This window comes from Zonotrichia leucophrys, chromosome 1 (assembly GCF_028769735.1).
Source record: "Zonotrichia leucophrys gambelii isolate GWCS_2022_RI chromosome 1, RI_Zleu_2.0, whole genome shotgun sequence".
NCBI lineage: Eukaryota > Metazoa > Chordata > Aves > Passeriformes > Passerellidae > Zonotrichia > Zonotrichia leucophrys.
In genome coordinates, this window is record NC_088169.1 from 22,320,477 (window position 1) to 22,339,169 (window position 18,693).

The 18,693-nt window shown below is 37.8% G+C and overlaps 2 protein-coding genes across 11 annotated transcripts in view; one reads left to right on the plus strand and one right to left on the minus strand.

Annotated features, from left to right (window-relative positions):
• STS (steroid sulfatase) overlaps positions 1-8,409 on the minus strand; it is a 107,857-nt gene extending 99,448 nt beyond the window's left edge. For 3 of the 10 annotated variants that reach the window (XM_064708830.1, XM_064708749.1, XM_064708777.1), the window contains exons 1-3: positions 8,102-8,409; positions 7,069-7,248; positions 3,296-3,436 (exon numbers count right to left, since the gene is read on the minus strand). In XM_064708830.1, coding sequence (XP_064564900.1) covers positions 3,296-3,315 — 20 coding nt within the window. In that variant the 5' untranslated portion in view covers positions 3,316-3,436; positions 7,069-7,248; positions 8,102-8,409. Of the gene's footprint in view, positions 1-3,295; positions 3,437-7,068; positions 7,249-7,590; positions 7,827-7,959; positions 8,009-8,101 lie in introns of those variants that run through there. The other 7 variants (XM_064708757.1, XM_064708766.1, XM_064708794.1 and 4 more) reach the window with 7 other exon arrangements.
• The window catches only part of PUDP (pseudouridine 5'-phosphatase), a 62,344-nt gene continuing 51,651 nt past the window's right edge, over positions 8,001-18,693 (plus strand). Inside the window, exon 1 of the mRNA XM_064708845.1 lies at positions 8,001-8,132. Coding sequence (XP_064564915.1) covers positions 8,057-8,132 — 76 coding nt within the window. The 5' untranslated portion in view covers positions 8,001-8,056. The remainder of the gene's footprint in view (positions 8,133-18,693) is intronic.

The window sequence follows — 18,693 nt, forward strand, 5'->3', positions numbered from 1 at the left end:
CTATCTTAGCCGGCCTGAATGCTGGTGCACATGTAAATGCTTCTGCTTCCACATAAATCTGCTAATACAAACTTGTATTTTACTTAGATTCAAATGAAACATAGCAGTAACAGAGCTAAGATGAAACAAAGGGTATTTGTTAACTTCTCTTAGCATAGTGAAACCCAAGGAATATATCTAATTTCAAAGGTTATTTTTGAAAGGCATTTACACAGAATTTAAAGATAAAAGTTTTGCTGTTCTAGGGACTATGTACAAATTGGGTTATTGGACTCTAGAGAATATAAAAAAAACCTACAGTGAAACAAGATGCTTAAACTTCATTCTTCAGCTTAGTCCAAAAAAACATTGGCAAGTTTCCCTCTGAAAACTGTGTAGTCATGTACGTATCTTGATAGAAAGTCCTTATATGAACTTGTAAAATCTGTGGATTGCAGAGGACTTTATACAGGTCTGAGGAAGTCCCAAAAGCGATTGTACATAGAACTCTATAACACTGTCTAAAGGTTTCGGTCTAAAGGTTTTTTTAATGATTGTGATTAACTTTTCTTAAGATTTACACATGGGAGTTCAGCTGGAAGAATGTGTTGGCTATGCCATGCAAGAAGAAAGATTCAGGTTTTGTAGTTGCTACAACCATAGTTTCTGACTATCAAATAATATTGTTCTAAACTACTGTAAGTCATAAACAGAACATGATTTTTAAACAAAGATGGGCTTGAACAGGTAGGAAAAATATTTTTCATTTCATCTACAAGATCATTTATTTTATTTCCTGGATGTGATGAAGTCAGAAAAAGCATATGGATATTCATGTCCCCACATGTTGTCAGGTCCTCCAAGAATCAACCATCACCCAAATACTGAAAAATTGAAATCAGGCAGGGTTTTACTTTATTTCTACCAACTTCAGAAAGTTCACTTAGTTGATGCTTGGTGACAAGAATGCCACATCCTGAGTGAAGCTCTGCGCCCTCTGAAGCCTGTAGGCTTTTCTCCATGATCTGCAACTCCAAAATATACCCTAACCATGCCCCATTTCATGCCCACAACAAAAGCTCAGTTTTGCTATGGCACATTAGGATATATAGCCATCTTAATATTAAAAGTCTTGTTAATAGCTTTTGGAAAATTGTATTAGTCTGATTTTTCCAGATGAGAGCATAACTATTAGCATAAAAAGGAAAAGTCAGTGAAAAACAGATTACGAAGCCAGGCTGTCAAACACAATCATTAATATAATACTTATTCCCTTATGCATGTAGCAGTCACTGGTCTAAATGACACATACAACATTCCTGAAACAAGGATACAACAATTCATTCTGCAGCACAGATTCTTGCAGATATCTGCCTCATTAGCCTTGCAAGATAGTAGTTTTTCATACTTAAAAATGCGTAAAGAGATTTTGAACTGTATGAGGAGGTAATAAGCTCTTAATGGGCTAGAGATACTGCCCCTGATCTCTTTCACTGAAGCATGATACTGACTCCTCTTAATTAGTGAAACTACATATAGAAGTGAACCATAAAGAAAATTTTAAATGGGACAAATAGCAACAAAAGTTTTGAGCTTGGCACAACATGGGGAAAAACCTGACTAATCAGCAGTAAGAACCTAACTATGGCAAAGACAGTAATTCAGCTCTTATGTTAATTCAAAGGTGTTGATCTATCTGGGTCTAAAAGGCAAAAAATCACTTTTTATTTGTCTTTTATAAGCCCCACAGCTACAGCAAATGTATTTGTGTGGTGGACTTCTCTAAGGATACAGAAAACCTAAAATGCTGAAGAGCAATTAAAATATGAAAAGGTTCAGAAAGCATAACTTACAACAGTAGATGAAAGAAATTCAATTTGTAAAAGTGAAAAAAAAAAGAAGAGTAGAGGAAAAACACAGAATATCCTTGCAAAGTAAAAGTTTCACTGGAAGATTCAGAAAAATTTAAGCATAATGTCTGGACACATATTTTAAGCCTATACAATTCTGTTGCAGAGAATTCATTTAGATCTTGAACGTCTCTTGTGGTCGCACCTATACATAAATACATGAAATGGAAATAGAGGACTCTTTCAAACCTGCAGTGTCACTGTAAGCAATCACTCACCTCCACAGAACTCAAGGTGAAATGTTTGAGATTACCTGATTAAGTGGAGCTAGCTGTCTTAGGGAAAAAAGTCAGGGCCTGACTGGCTTGACAACACTTGAACTTCATTACATTCTTCTAGGTAACTCTAGTATCTAACCATCTAACTGTATTAGTATTTACAAGTGGTGTTCCTTGTTTTATAAGCTTTATGAAAACAAGTGTCTGTTGCTGGTCTTCTACAAAGAACATTTCAATTGAAATATCTAAAATAAGAAATAAAGCAACATCACTCCCTTATCTATTTTGTTACAATACACAGAACCTAATTCCTTAAAAAAGGTAAATATAAGCTGAACTTCAATTAAGTGGACAGGCTAGTGATGGAACTATTTCCTCACCCAAAGATTATTCAGTGCCTTACATGGTCACAAAGCCTATTTGCCATTGCCTGTACACAAGAGCATGTTCTGAGGTATACTACCAGTATGTCTGTGTGTGTACATGGGAGAAGGAGAACAGGGCAGTAACTTCTGGGGCAAGAGAATTCAAAAACTTGAATTATGACTTGGTTGGGAGGCACACTAACTCCAGCAGCCAAGGAAAAGTGCCAACTCCCACAGTAAGGAACAGCCTGGATGTCTAATACAACTCCGCTGCAATGGGGACCCATGAGCTGGCTAGTTCTGTTTGGCATTGCCCCTTCTCCTCTCTGCACCGTTTCTGCTTCCCAATCAGAGTTGCTATTTTTCATACATATCAGTACAGTACTATTGCTTTTCTGCCTAGATAATTCTAGAAGCTGAGAATCACTGCAAAGAAAGAAAGGTCACAGTACTGTATGATAGCTGGCCTCCAGCTGACTCCCTGCACTTCCCAGGCTGTCAGCATGTTCCTCCTGATCATGCAGCCATTCTGGGCTGAGTGTCAGCCAGTTCATTTATTTCTATTCAACTCTTCTGGATAGATACAAACTTTTAAGGGCACACAGCCACAGAGTAGGCAGAATGTCTGAGCTCTGGAGATTCAACTCCCCAGCTTGTTGCATCCCAAGCAGGGAACATGCATATAAAACCTAAACATGAAGTAGCATTACAGATCAGTGGCTCAGAGACCTTGTGACCCTGAGAATCACAATTCCTTCTCTCTCTTCTCCATCTGAAGATCTAATTACCACAGCCTTTGAAAAGTTTGAGCTTTGGAACTCACCACTGGAAGGATGACTGCATTCAGTTTCACCTTTACTTCCAGCAACAAGTTACAGATGACTTGCTCAGAAAGGTTCACAAAATGTGCATTCCACATGACAGCAGAAATACAAAACTTTTTGATTAATCTGTAACAATCAAACTGTAGTAAAATGAACAAAAAAAGCAATTAAATCCACATGCAGACAAGACATAAAACCAAGTTAATAACAAATATTTTAGATTCCAGTAACAATGGGAACTTAGATAAATAAATGGAAGTTATACCATAACAAAAAAAAGTTACAGCAAACCCATATCACAGGGAAAATAAAGCAGGATACAATACTTCTCATAATTTCTGGGGATGCCATCCCTTCTGTTCTAATCTTCCTGACGGTTTAAGGCTAAGCAGGACCCAGCCATTAGGCACTTCAGGATTTTCATTGCAATGACACTGCTAATTACCTGAACAGTTTGCCTGTGTGCAGCCAATATTTATTAGAAGACCAAAAAGTATGTCAACAAGCTAAGTCACAATCCATAAAGGAGAGTAAATGGTTCTCAGTGACTTTAATGAAAGCAATAAAGGCCCTAAAGCATGATATTAAGGCTTCCTTTCCCATTTTTAGAAACTTTGTTGTTGTATAATTCCACCAATAAATACAGCAATTGACATCTAAAAACGAACCTTTCTAGAGTGCCTCATCTAAATTTACTGAAATGAACACATGTGAGTAACACATATCTTCATTCTCCTGCAGCTTAACACATCATCCTCCTTGCCTTTTTAACTATCTCACTTGTAACTGGCTGTCAATACCAAAATCTAGAAAACACATGGCTCTCCTATCCCTGCTTGCTTGGCTGAGAAAAGACTCATGTGGTTGATTAAAAGAGCATATACATCCTTTTAACCTATGTAATCAATAAAACATGACCTAGATCAGGAGTTCCATGGTATTGTTTAATTGCTTTAATACATATGGTAATCTTCCATTTTGTACCTATAAAAACATGAACTGAAACAATACAAGTCACCTAATTCATAATCTTAAGGTGAAAAGCTCATCTTTGGTGATATCCAGCACTGAGAGGGGTTTCATTTTCTGAAAGCTTATAGGCTTAACTATAGCAACTGCTGAGAATCTCAGCCGATACATGAATTTACATTTAATTCTAAATCATTCGAAGTAATTTGTTACTAATAGTGGGTTTAACAGCTGTTTATGTAAATAATTTAAATTACTGGATTTATTCAAGTCTTTTGATTCTTTTTTAATATTCAAACCAAAACGGATTATAATCTGTTTATCCTCTTTGTCAAGGTGCCTACAGAAAAAGAAAAATAAAGTCAGTAATTTCTGTGTGAAACACATAGTGCATGATGCTCCTATGAGTGGCATAAAAAACAGGTAAGTGAATCAGTGCTTCCAGCACAATATGAAATAGTGAAATAGGAAACTGCAATTATTGAATCAAATAATTGATTTGATAATCACAAGTACTACCTATGAAAACACTTAAGCATATTCTGAAGTTTTTACTCTCCAAGAAAGAACTCAGTCACATAAATTTCAGTGAAGTACAAAACTTCCAGCCTCAAAGTAAAGAAAACTCAAACAATATAGAAGTTAAAAAAAGGTTAAGAGGACCTAGTACATAAAACATTGTGTTCCATACTTAATGACCCCACAGCACCTGAGTAGTTTCACTTTATCTCTCATTCAAGAACAATAAAACCAATTAAATTTTAACACATTATTACAAAACCAGAGAAAATAGATTTGTTTGGTCTTAAGTAGGGCTACCTAAAGGCAGCTAATTTACAGGTGTTTAAAAACCTGGACATTCAGATCTATATGTACCTTACAACACCATATATCTGCTTTGGTGTACGCCCAGATAGCAACATAGATTTTAAAATGTACATGAAGTTAGAATTGTGTTCTTCAGACTTTCCAGGATTCAAGTCCAGTTACAGAATTACATCTTAATTATTACATCCAAGTTCATTCTTCTCAATATGCATACATCAGGTTTGTACGAATATAATTAATTATTGGTGTTTCTTATCACTGTGCCTCAACTATAATATGCTTCCCACAACCCTGAAGTCACTGAAATCCTTATAACTCAAAGACAACTTCAAATAAGTAATAAAAAATAGCAGCAAATAAAAAAATCAATTCCACAATTCTTAGTATCAAATTCTCACTCCCTTTCAAGAAAAAAAAAAAACTCAACAACAAAATCAAATACTACTGGTGAGTCATTAGATACAGATATTTAAGACAGCTCAAATGAAACTTACATCAGCACAATTTCTTACTTATGTATCTAGAAAATTATGCTCTACCATGTTGCTTGGACTTTTACTTAATTTCATTCTGTTAGTAAAAAGACTTAATCACACAGAATAAACCTAAACAGTTTTCTATCTTGGGAAGATTTTCCTGTGTTTGAACACAGCTTTGAAGAATCAAGTAAGCTAACATCACACTGATTATCACTGATGAGCCAGAGGAAAGCAAAGCAAATTGAGGTCACCAGCCTGTCAGCAATGTGACAGTCTTGAAACGTGTACCATAGGATTTGTAACCCAGACCATTTAACCCTAGAAATGTTCAGCTTCTGTATTACACTTTAATTTTGTGGGCTATTTTCACAGAGATTGCCAATGACTTATTTACACTTTAAATACTCACAAGTTTTGTAAAACCCTTGTCTTTTCAGACAAATAGGGAATTTAAATGCTAAAAATAGTGAGTTTTCCCCTTTTTAGGAGCTAGAAGCAATGGAAGTTATGATCAAGTACTTTTTCAAGGTAACATGAAAAAGCTACATCTGTTGAGTAACAAATAAAGGTTTTACTCCCTCACCATACATACAATTAAAAACCAGATTTTTATAAGATTTGCTAATAAGAAAGTTAATAAATCTACCTCAGATAACACTGTCATACTACATCATTACCCATCCTCTTTAAATATTTGTCTCTTACAGCAGAATCACATTCTTTCTTAGGACAGCACAACACTACCATTATAACTATTGAAATTACTATTTTTTCAATTCCCTTTAAGAGGTTAACACCTTTTTTGACCTACTGTATTTTTGATTTTACCCCTACAGATTCTAGCTATGCTCCCAACTAAGTGTGCTACAAAAGAAACTATAAATGTTTGCTGGAAACAAAACTGGAATATTGACTTGTTGCACAGTGTTTATTGCAGAAACAAAACAGCCGTAGGCATTTTTAATACTCATATATTGTAAGGTTACAAAAAAAAACCCCTCAAAGCTCAGGAGCCATTTTCTTAAATCTACACAGGAACCAATTTCACAACTACGCATGGAATTTTTAAAAAATATTGAAGGTACTGCACACAATCCCTTTCCTAGCCTACACAAACAGGGCCTAAGCAGCATTATCATTACAGAATGAGACAAAAGAGAAAACCAACCCAAAACTCAAAAACTGTTGTTTGAAAGTCAAGTTTTATTATTCAAAATGTACAAGTAAAGGCCAAGGATGTTTTATTTGTCTTATAGGAGAAGGTGTCAGGAGAATTCTGTGTCTATATTTCACATAAATGTAGGGTACATGTACTTGCAAGGGATAGGCTTTGGGGCCAGGTAAGATGATTAACAAGCCTAAATTAAAATTCAAATATAGCTATGTGATACCTACAGTTAAGGCTTTAAAAGCCCCCACTAACTTGCTAAAATGGTGAAACGTTGCCAGTTAAAATGAAGGCGCTGTTAGGAAAAAGGAATTGCTGCAAGCCCTACCTACAAATGAGACAGGACTCCCCCTAGGTGAAGCTGCAACTAACCAGTGTCCTCACACAGAATGGCACAGCAGTACACATCTTCCAGCCAGTATGTCACCTTGGGAGCCTGAAACAGCTCTTTTCATGTCTGCCTCTGCAACTGGTGCCTCAGTGATCCCGATGCCCAGTGGAGAGTTACCTGCATGAAAAAACACAAAAGGGAAAAAACTGATGAGGTTGGTGCCCTCTTTCCCTCCCAGCTGTCCAGTGAAAATCGGATGATGTGTCCCCGCAGGAAGACTTTGTTTCAACTTAAGAACAGTCTTGTTTCTTGAACTTCAGAACTTCTTGAATGTTTCAGAAAAAAACATACAACACCCAAACCAGCTTTCAATTAACCACTCTTGCACTCAGCAACCTGTAAGAGACAGATTTACTCCTTCCTCACAGAATTTTTTTCTCTCCATTACTTTACTCATCCCTCACAGTTTCATACAGATTTACACCTTTTTGTTTCAACTATAGTCTAGTGAAATAGTACCTCTGCACAGTCATGCAGAAGAGACACTGGCTAACATGTCAACTTGATGTCATGTTCTGTATTTCCCGCCAGCAGCACCAAACAGGATTTAGGAATCACAAAATAAGTCTGGTTGCAAGGGACCCGCCTGGGCCAACCTCCCTGCAGGGTCATCCCAGAGCACACTGAACAGAACTGCATCCAGATGGCTTCCAGAGAGGGAGACTCCATAACCTCTCTGGACACGAAGCGCTATTCTGCAAGATAAGAGGCCCCAAGAAGAGAAATAGACTTTGGTTAAGAAGTACAACAAGCCAGAACAAAGGTCCAGCAGGCCCAGGCAGGCCCGGCCCGGCCCGCCCCGGGTGCCGCTATAAACCGCCGCCCTACCCCGGCCTCCCCGTTAGGTTTCCGGCCTGGCCAGTCTCGCACCGGGCGGGCTCCATCTGCCTCTGCTCCTGTCGCACTCCGGCTGCTCTGCCTCGCCATGGCCGCTTCCTCCTCGGCGGCCGCGCTGCGCCCGGTCACTCACCTGATCTTTGACATGGACGGGCTGCTGCTGGGTGCGTAGCCTGAACCCCTCTCCCCTCCACGGCCAGGTCCCCGCTCTGCTCCGCCTCGCGGCGGTGGGTCCCACCGCGCCGCCGGGCCCGGCCCGCCTGCCCCGACTGCGAGGGGCCGTAGCCGGCGGCGAGCAGCCTCTTTCCCTTCCCTCCTTCTCCCCTCCCCTCCGCCTCCCGCAGTCGGAGCAGCCCAGGCTGTGGCTGCTGGTTCACGGCCTCGCTCCGGGCGAGCAGCCAGAACGCCCTGGGCAGCGCTGCTAAAACCGGAGTGAAGGGATTAAAGTAACAGGAAACGAGTTAATTCCTTCTCGCGCTTCCGCTACTTGCTGCCTTTCGGGGGCAGATTTCGCTTTAATTAAAGTAACAGAGCAGGGTACTCGTACTTAAAGTAAGAGAGCGGGGAACTCGCTCTGGCTGGCGGAGGGCTGAGCGAGGCCGGGGAGGCTGCGGCTGGCTGTCGGGAAAGGTGGGCAGGGAGCAGGACGGGCAGGCAGCCTGGGCTCAGGGACCCCGGGCCGGGCACTGCCGGAGGCCGGGAGCAGCGGATCGCGGAGGGCTGGACAGCGCTCGGCAGCGTTTAGAGCTACCTTGTCTGACTGATGAGCCTGGACAGCACTCTGATAGTTTTCACTTAGCTTTGGTATCAGTAGACTTTCTGCTTTGCAGGGTTACTCTATAACTTGATGCTTTCCGTGCTGCAGCTCGGTTAAATCTTGATGTTTGAATAGTCGCTATAAGTAGGACAGTTTTTAAGTTTGCTCTTAACTCTTCGCTGAATCAGGACCCTCTGGTGAGGCATAATGGGATATTTTGGCATGTGACTTAGTTATTGAAATAGTTATTGTGAGTTATCACACAGGATGCAGTTCTGGATATAGGTGAATTCCTAAAAGGTGTGAACTGGAGGTGTGTGCCTTCTTTCTGCAAAACCTGAATTTTGCAGTTTCTGAGAAGACTGCTCTGAAGTCTGATGAATTACACTGTGTTTCCAAGAAATGTGCATTTTTCCCTCCCTCAGGGCTGTAAGAAGTGAATGTGATCCACATTTACCTTCTAAAACAAAAATGGCTATGCTATGCAAAACAGTGATTGAGTTGCATTTAGATTTTAATTGTATTTTCAACTTCATCACTGGACTCTCAAATAGCCTGGGGATACACACACACACACACACACATATATATGTGTGTGTGTGTAATCCTATTATCTAGAACCAATTATTTTAATTTTATTCTTAGAAGTTGCAGGAAAGCTTTTTTTAGTTACTACAGCTCTTTGTCAGAAGCTGGAATTCTCCTTCACACAGACAATAGTCACCTTAACAGGACAGTATTTGTAGTGATGCATGTATGTGATTACTTCCATTTTAAAAAGTTACACATAAAGTATGTATTGTATTCCAGAAATCTTTCAGCTGCAAGGAAATAGACTGAAAATACTCTTCAAGTATCTTCCAATACAGAGTAGTAAAAGTTACACTACGTTGGTGATTTTCACTATGTCCACTTAATTTCAGAGGACTTCAGTATGTTTCAGCCTCTGAATACTATGAAATGTTTAACATTCTTGGTGAGTCTGTTTCATGATAAGCAGTGACCCTTGGGAGGCAAAAAAGCAGTCAAGAGACTGCTTGGACTTTCCCAAGGTTTCTAAATATTTCAAGAAATTTGGAATAATTTGGGGGAAAGAGTGATACAAGGCACACAAAATTAGATTCCCTCTGCCCAACCTGCCTACTGTAAATCTTCTGAATGAGACAAATGTTTACATTGATGTTAACCTACATAAGAACCCATAATTTTCTTATGAAATTTTTAGTTCATTGGAGGTGATAAAATGAATAACATACATATTTCAAGAAGCTGCAGAAATGGCCCAAATGTACTTCCTTTAAAAGAGCACAAATAAAAGTTTTGGTATTGAATATCTGTTATTGCTAACTTTTTTAAGTGGTTGGGTGATTGCATAGTTTAGAATCAAATTTAGAAATTTGATTGCAATTTTTAGAATCTGAAGCTTCAGGTTTTGCAAAACCTTTCCTGCATAGTGTCTGCAAATATACATGAGTATTTTTAGATGTTTTCACCTAAACCCTACTGATTTTATGGAACAAATATAAATTGATCTATAAATGATGAGAAAAATTGAGCATTAAATTCATTGGATGCAATGTGCCATGAACTTGCTTTCTGTAATTGACATACTTCTAATTAAGGAAGGTAGGATATCTTCTGATAGAAAGATTTCCAAAATCTTTGTGTGTATGAAGTCCTTAAATGAGGTCGGAGATGTTCACAAGGTTCTTGACTTTGGAAACAATCCAAGTGTTACCCTATAAAACCTGCAGCCTATACTTCACTGGCTAATCCTTGGCTGTGTGGAAGTGTTGCTGAGTCTGATCAACTGATATTTTACCTCCCCCCTCCCTCTAACATAATTGAGGCTGATTAAGTTGTCCTTGAGTTGCACCTTGATGTATCAGCTTACTTTCAACACAGAAGTTACTTCCTCTGAGCTGCCTGTGGAAGTCCTTCAACCCTTTCATTCAGAGTCCTTCTGTATATTGTTTCAAAGGTTATCTAACACCAGGGGTTTTTTTTGCATTTCTAATCAATGCAATCTACTCTTCCCTTTTTTTTTTTTTTTTTTTTATTACCTAATCTTTCCCTTTGAGCTCCTGGATGGAATCTTAGGGGTGATCACGCACTGTTCACCCGTCTGTCAGCCTCCCTTTTCTGCATTTCTAATCAACGCAATCTGCCCTTCCTTTTTTTTATTACCTAATCTTTCCCTTTGAGCTCCTGGATGGAGTCTTAGGGGTGATCACGCGCTGTTCACCCGTCTGTCAGCCTCCAGCAGGCTCCTCTCCGTAGGGGTATGTTGTGTGATGCCTCTTCCCAAGGTCAGGCCAGCTCTGTGCTGCCATGTGCTTCTGCAGGTGCGTGTCACAGCCTGCAGCTCAACTCCATCCCACCCCTTCCCAAAGCATAAGGATCATTGAGTCCAGCTCCTTGCAGGACTTCTGAAAAATAGAACAGAGGACTAAGAGCCTTGTCCAAGTGCTCCTTGAACTCTGACAGCCTTGGTGCCATGGCGACTGCTTGGGGGAGCCGGTTCCAGTGACTGATCATCCTCTCATGCAGCTTCATTAATTATCATAGTTGATTAGTGGTGCACTGTGTAGTAAAAACCAGAGGAAAAGGAATAACTACATCTGCACTTTTGTTGTACTGCTGTACTTTCTCAAAAAAACCCACCCAAAACAACAACAAAAAAAAACCCACAAAAAACCTCCCAGCACTTCAATTAAGGCATTACATTTCTTAAGTTAAATTTCTACTTGATTTCCTACAAGAAATTACATTAAATGCTCAGAATAGTAGATTGCTTTTTCTTGAAATGTGGTAGTCTGTTCCTACAGAAGACTACTGCTAGTGTGTGGTCTAGTTAAAAATGTTGAATTATTTAAAATATCAATTAATTAATTAATTAAACATACTAATTAATTAATTTAATATAATTAATTAAATATTTAATAATATTGAAAATATTAAACCTACTTAGGCACTTACCCAACACATAGTAGGGGGTTAACAGATAATAAGAATAACAACAACAACAGAAACTTGAGATATTTGATTCCTAAATAAATCCTGTTGTTACAGCTGTACAGTTTGGATCTTGACATTTTAGCATATTGTAAAAACATACAAAATCAGTGCTAAAGATAGAGAAGGAAAAATCTATTTAACATGTGCAGAATATAAAACTAGAGTAATGCCCCCCAGGATCTATCATATAAACTTACTGCGTAGGTTTCTTTTTAAACTATGACAAGTAGTTTTGTTATATAATTGTAGCCAATAGCTTCCCTACTACCAAAACACAAATAGGATTGAATGTTGCCTTTAATGATCTGTGCTTAAACTTATAGGGGACTGAAAACATTTAAAATTCTCTACAAGCTACATGTGTAATGTGAAAAACACATTCACTCTCTTGTGAGAATTTAAAAAGTTTATTGAAGGACGATAGGAGATAAGGACCATAAAGCAAAGGTTATTATGGCCAGGTGCATCTTGACACTCATCTAAGACCACACCATCACCTTCAGGGATGCCCCTTAAATACCTTTTCCCTTACATCAGTTTGTTGCATGTTCATAGACGTGTGTGCATATCCATAAACTAGTTGATGGTTTGCAGGAACTATTTTACATGGCTCCTCCTTGGGTCTGCCTTTTTAGAGCATGCATGTTTCTTGGCTGTGGTTCTGGCTCCTTCTCTTTATCACTTCTAGTTTGGGCCTTTCTCCATACTTTCTTGAAATGGTGAGTGCTGATAGTTGGCATATCTGTAGCAGGTGTCCTTATCCTGTGTTCATTGGATGTTATCCCATCCAAGCAGGCATTTTAACACAAGCATAGCTATTTCACTACTATGTCTAAGCTTAATTAACAACAGAAAAACAAACTATATCTTTATAGTAAAGTTACTTTTACACCATATATATAAAACCTATTTTAATATTTGTAAAAAGCCAATATTATAATATGTATCAATAACATGTAATAGTAACCTTTCCCAAATGAACTTAGGAAAATGGCTGCAAAGATAAGATATTTCTTAGCATTGTGCTTAAAGCTGAACTAGAGCTAAATTAACATGCAAAGAGCATGACACTTTAGTATAGGAAGTTTATTCATATATTTATTTTTGTTTAAATTTCTCCTAGGAGTAGGGATTGTTTTATGTAAATTATTATCCTTGTCAGTGCCCCTCAGTGTTAGAAAAGAGTACCTTAATGTGAGATAAATCAATGTGTTCAAATATGAGAGAAAGTTCCTAAAGCAGCTTAGTTTTGCAAGATAACTTCATAACTAAAAGTCATGTTGGACTGCACAGGTAGAGGTATGCCAGCTGGTGACCATTTCCAGAGGGATGGAATGTAGTTAAAGCAACTGGGATCAGAAGTTGCTGCTTTTATAGCCACTGTCTCCTTTGTGTGAAGACCTCTGTGTTTTGTGCCACTTCTAAGACACTTCTGCACGACTGGCCAGACAGGTCATCTCTGGTCTATAATATAGAAGAAATTAGCTTGCAGATAAATTCGTTGTAGTGTTGTGAGATTCACAAGAATTTCAGTATGTTTTCTTTCTCCCCATTGTTACGTACTCATTGTCACAAAGCCAGAAGTCAAAAATGTGCTCTTACTTTCATTTTATTGCATGTTGCCTAGGAGATGGCTGTTACAAGAAAACTGATGAGAGTTCCGTGCTGGAGTTTGCTTATGTGCATGCTGTCTTATATTTAAAACAGCTTCCTATTTCTTCTGCATCCAAGCAAATAACACCAATTCCATTAAACATCAGTCCTCTCTAGATTGGTCTATGTTATGCCTTAAGTGCAGGAATTAATCTTCTTAGGCTATAACATGGCAATCTTTGTAAGCCTATTTTCTGCTTCTGTGTAGTGGAAACTTACTTTCTTGTCATTCTCACTTTCCATCTGATTTTGGGAACGAAGAGGGAAGGGAAAATACTTTCTTACCCCTGTGTTCAGTATTTGAAATTTGTTGCAAAACTAAAGAGATTAAGGATATTATTGGATTAGAATACCCTATAGATGCTTCATGAGCAAATCTTGGACATAAGTAAAATAGCTCCTCATTGAGAATTAACTAACCATAAATACAGTAAATAAGATTTGTCATATGCTTGAAAGCTAACATTTTAATTTACCAGCAAGAAAAATTTTGGCAAGAACATAACAAACATACTAACCCAGAGTCTGACTTCTGTTATTCCCTTGATTGATTTGTGAATTGCCTATCCACATGGTTGCTTGTTGTTTGTGGTTACAATAATCCGGAATCAGAGTAATTTCAGCATTCAATGGGCGTTTTTTTTTGGTGAGTTTTGGTTTAGATTTCTGTAGTGGCTACCACATTTCAAAATGCCATGGGCAACAATGACTTTTTGTTTTTTTGAGAAATTAACCAAGGAATGCTCCCAAGCTGAAAGATCCATGATTTGATTTTAATGTTGTACAGGAATTACACATGAATACAGTGTATTTTTGGTGCTTATTTATGAGTTGCCCCAGACCCAAAACATTTGGTTATAAATTAAGGAAAAAACCCACCAAAACAGAGAAATCCATGCCAAACAATTAATCTGTAGAGTTTCCAATTTCCCATGTGGCTTTTGTTTTCTGACTGTTACACACTTGCAATTGCATAGAAAGCCTGTAGTAAGTGGAGAGGTATGTTTTGAAAATGCTGGGAATGTAGAGGTTCTGTTTAGTGATTTTAGAGGTGCATACAGCAGTAAGACCATTTATAAAAATTAGTCTCTTCCTATGCCTAAAAGTGGATTTTCAAATCTGTTTGTAGATGATAAGGATTTGTTGCATACGTAAACTGGCATGTGTATAAAGTTCCAATTATTTTGCTTTGAGTGTAAATAATAAGGTGTCATAAATGGAATAGAATTTCACACAAAGAAAAGGTGCATAGAATTTTCCATTATAATAACACAATTTCTAGCTGCTGTATTCCAATTTTCTTCTCACTTAAGAAGAAAAACAGCATTAACAACCCTGTTTTATTATTCTACATACTGGCAGTAGTTACACTCTGTACCATCTTGGACCCAGTTCTGCAGCTTTTGTTCTGAGTAGCTGTAATTCATTCATGTAGCCTTGTTGTGAGTTGCCTAATTGAGCTCTTGAGAGTGGAATTTTTCAGAACATCTTAATTTGGGCAGGGTGGTTTCTGGTCTCTGAATTCTGCTGGTATATTATCTCTGAGACACAATCCTGTTCTTGAATACTGGCATTTACACTTCTAATGGAGGAAGAGGAAGGGTGATTGTGGTTGCTCTTATTTTTAACTTTTTTTTCTTTTTTATTGGCAACAGACCTTAATGGAGATGATAATTTTCACACTATGACCATTGCTCTTTTTAAGATGAGGAACTATGTTAACTAAAAATACAGAAGCAATTAAGCCAAATATCTCCTCTCAAGCTTTATTGCATTCATTATGGACATCTCTGCCATGAAGTAGATACTGCTAATGATTGTTGCTGCTCCTGTTATGTGTTTATGTACATCTGTGTATCGATACTAATTTCTTTCACAAGACTACTGAGAATTATATAACCAAAAAATTTTTTGTGGCTTACGATGGTTCTCTCAGAGGCTCCTGACCTTGACTTAGCCCCTTTTGCCCCCTTTGATAATAATAATAGGAAAATCATTGTTCTGACTTAAGGTTTGTTGAGGTAGTGTTGACCTTCACCAGATTTTTTTTAGTACTTAGGGGAAAACCATCCTCTCTTTTTAATCACTGTTTTTTGCTTCCTTTGCTTCAATAACTGGTGAAGAATGCATCTTTTGTGGCTCTTTTTTTTTTTTGATGGCTGAAAACCTTTTTGAACTTTCTTTTTTAAGCAATATTTTGTTTCTTGAAGGGTTGAATACCTGTTGACAGTGTCAATTTTTGCTGTCTCTATGTATGTTTTCTGTTCTTGTGCAGCTTTTAATAATCTTTTTATTTTTCTTATAATGAATACCATAGTCAGTAGTAGTTTGGTAGTATATATGATGCTGCATTTTGGAAAAACTTTCATCTAAGCATACATTGCTCTTTCTCATGTACTTTTCCAAGCTATTATTATATGTAATAGCTGGTTTCTTGTTAAAATGTATTCTTGCTTTACTTCCTCTTTCTCTTTAGAGAAAGAGGAAGAAAAGTATGACATATGACATGTGACATATATTTTTGTAAAAGTCATCAAATAAGTTCTAATAGACTGGGTCTCATTAAGCAAGTTTATTTCTAGCTCTTGAGTGATTTCATTTGGGCACTGTGGGAAGCGATTGGACGTGCGTGCGGAATGCTGTGGTGGCACAGAGGAGCACAAAGTGACACAGAGGAGCACAGGGTGGCACACAGAGGCTGTCTCCACCTGACCTCGGGGGAGGAGGTGCCATGCAGCAGGGGCCTGGCAGAAGCTGACAGACAGGTGAACAGCACATGATCACTCCATGGAAGGACATTTAGAAAGTGTTGCTGATGTGGCAACATGGGATAGGCCATGTAGTGAGAATTCTCATGTAAGGAAATGCTGTGCCTTGGAAAAGTGTATAAAACCAGCTTGAATTGTTGAATAAAGGATTCAGATTCCCTCCCAGTCTGAGTCCAGGCTTCAGTCATTACAGGGCACCACTTATGGGTTAGCACTCCAAACATTGCTTTTTTCTCTGCTGCTTGTTTTTGGATTGCCTCTGCCTGTGTGTGGTTCTTTTGGATAAGTTTCACAGGCAGTTTGTCTCAGGGTAATGCAAGGCATTTAAGAGGAAAGCCCACTTTACTTTTTGTCATTCCAGTCTTTCTGTCTAACATCTATGTGAAAGTGCTCATGACCTTTGTCATTATATAATATGGGCAGTGTTAGAGTGTCTCATTGTCCCAGCTCATTAATGTGTGCTCTCTGACCTGCTGTAACAGGGCCCTGTGTCACCTTTGCTCTCCACAGGATGGGCTCGTGCTCGCCCTTTGCAGCAGCCCTGTGCTCGCACGTGCTGCACTCGCTGGCTTTGCTGGCAGGCTGCTCAGCCCTGGGCATGGATTGTCAGCTGTGCATAAATATGAGTTCATTCAGGTTCTTTTATTACAGTGTCACTGTGTACATAAAATAGCCTGTTTATGTCAGGGCATCTTTTGGAACATTGTGTCTTCAAAAATGTCTTCTGCTTTAATTGCTCCATTTGTGCGCAATGTAAGCTTAAACAGACTATCTATTCAAACTAATAGAATATACCTTTATTTGATTACTGACCAGTAATAAGTGGGATTATATTTTTTGGATTGGGATGTTTTATGAGTTTGACACTGGTACTAGTCATTTGGGAACATTTCTAAACAGGAGGAAAAAATATGTACTAGTACAAGAAGAATGAAGTAAAAGATGATGTGTATTTAATGAAAAAAAAATAGGATTATAGTGTATCAGAAGGTTTGAAGTACGAGAAATTAATGGTTTAAGATGGAGCATGAGTATACTGAGACATGTTTCATTTGAATAAATTGTTCTATGGTAAAGATATTTTTCTTTGCTTGTTTTGTAATTTACATATAGGAACATCCTTTGACCTGTCTCTCCAGGGCAGAAGAGTATACTCGTGCATGCCTGTAAAGTGACATAATCATGGATAAAGTCAGCATTCTGCTACAAGATCATTATTACAAAAAATTGCACCATGTGAAATAGTGGATCTTTTCATGCTAGGACTGAGTCTTCTCTATAGCATTATATTATTATTGCTGGACTAACAAAGTGTTCTTTGCTTTATGGCTCAGGGGAGATGGAGCCATAAAGAGCTTATCACAATGTAATAAATTTCTAGTCTTTAAAAATTAAAAACAGTGTTTCATGGGGAACATGTCTCAGGAAAATGAAAGTATTTGGGCCACTAAGGTATTGTAGTCTATCTAATTGCTATTCTGCTGCCTAATAACTTTCACTGTTATTATTGTTGTAGATCATATTTTTATTATATTTACCATTTTTAATTTAAATGTTTTCGTTTTTCATGGATGAAGGTATCTAGGAGTAAAGAGCAAGAAGTAGTGTTGCTGTTCTGGTTTTGTGTGTTCTAAAATGTCAAATGTTGTATGTGTCAGTTGATTGCAAATTCCAGAGTATTGCAAAATTTAATTTCTTAGAATGTTTGATTCAGAGTTCATTTTGCATAGTTTACTGTTTATCATGGCTTTGTCTTTTCCAAAATAGAAATGAACTATTCCCCTTTATTTTGCAACTTGTTTTAAAGAGTAGGTAGTGAGTATATGGATTTAACATTAACAAGATAAAATTCTAAGTTGTTAGGTTACAAAAAACCCTGAGATTTGATCTGATTTTCTTAGAAATTATTCTCACTACCATCTTGAAATTCTCATTTTATCTGAGTCATCTTGACTTGGCAGCTGATTTGATAGTGCATATAAAAAACTTTTCCCAAACCCCATGTTCTTTATGGCATTCTTTTTCTTAGAGGAGAGCATCATATAAGTACATAATTCAGAAAGATTGTATTATGACTGGTTACAAAGTGCCCAATACCTAGGTGATGTAGGATATCAAATGTATAATATGGAGTACTTTGCAGATACTGGACTTTCTATAGGTAAAAGTAAAGGAATTGGGTACAATATGCTGTAGTTCTGTTTATATAACAGTAGCTACTCCCTTCCTTCAATCCATAAAAAAGTGGGATTGATAATGTAAGCCCAGAAGCGTAAATCATATATTCAAAAAAAAAAATTTACAATTATCTATGATTACAGCTATTGTATAACTGTACTTAATGGCAGTCTAATTATGGAAAATGTATTACCCACTTTAATTGTCTATAGTGGAGCCTTGGAAACAATTGCAGACTACCAAAGAAATTATTTTTTCACAGAATAATGATGATGATGATGCAATTTAATTGCTTTAGTACTGACAGTGGAAATGCTTCCTATTTCCAGTTCAAGAGCTACTTAAGCTCCT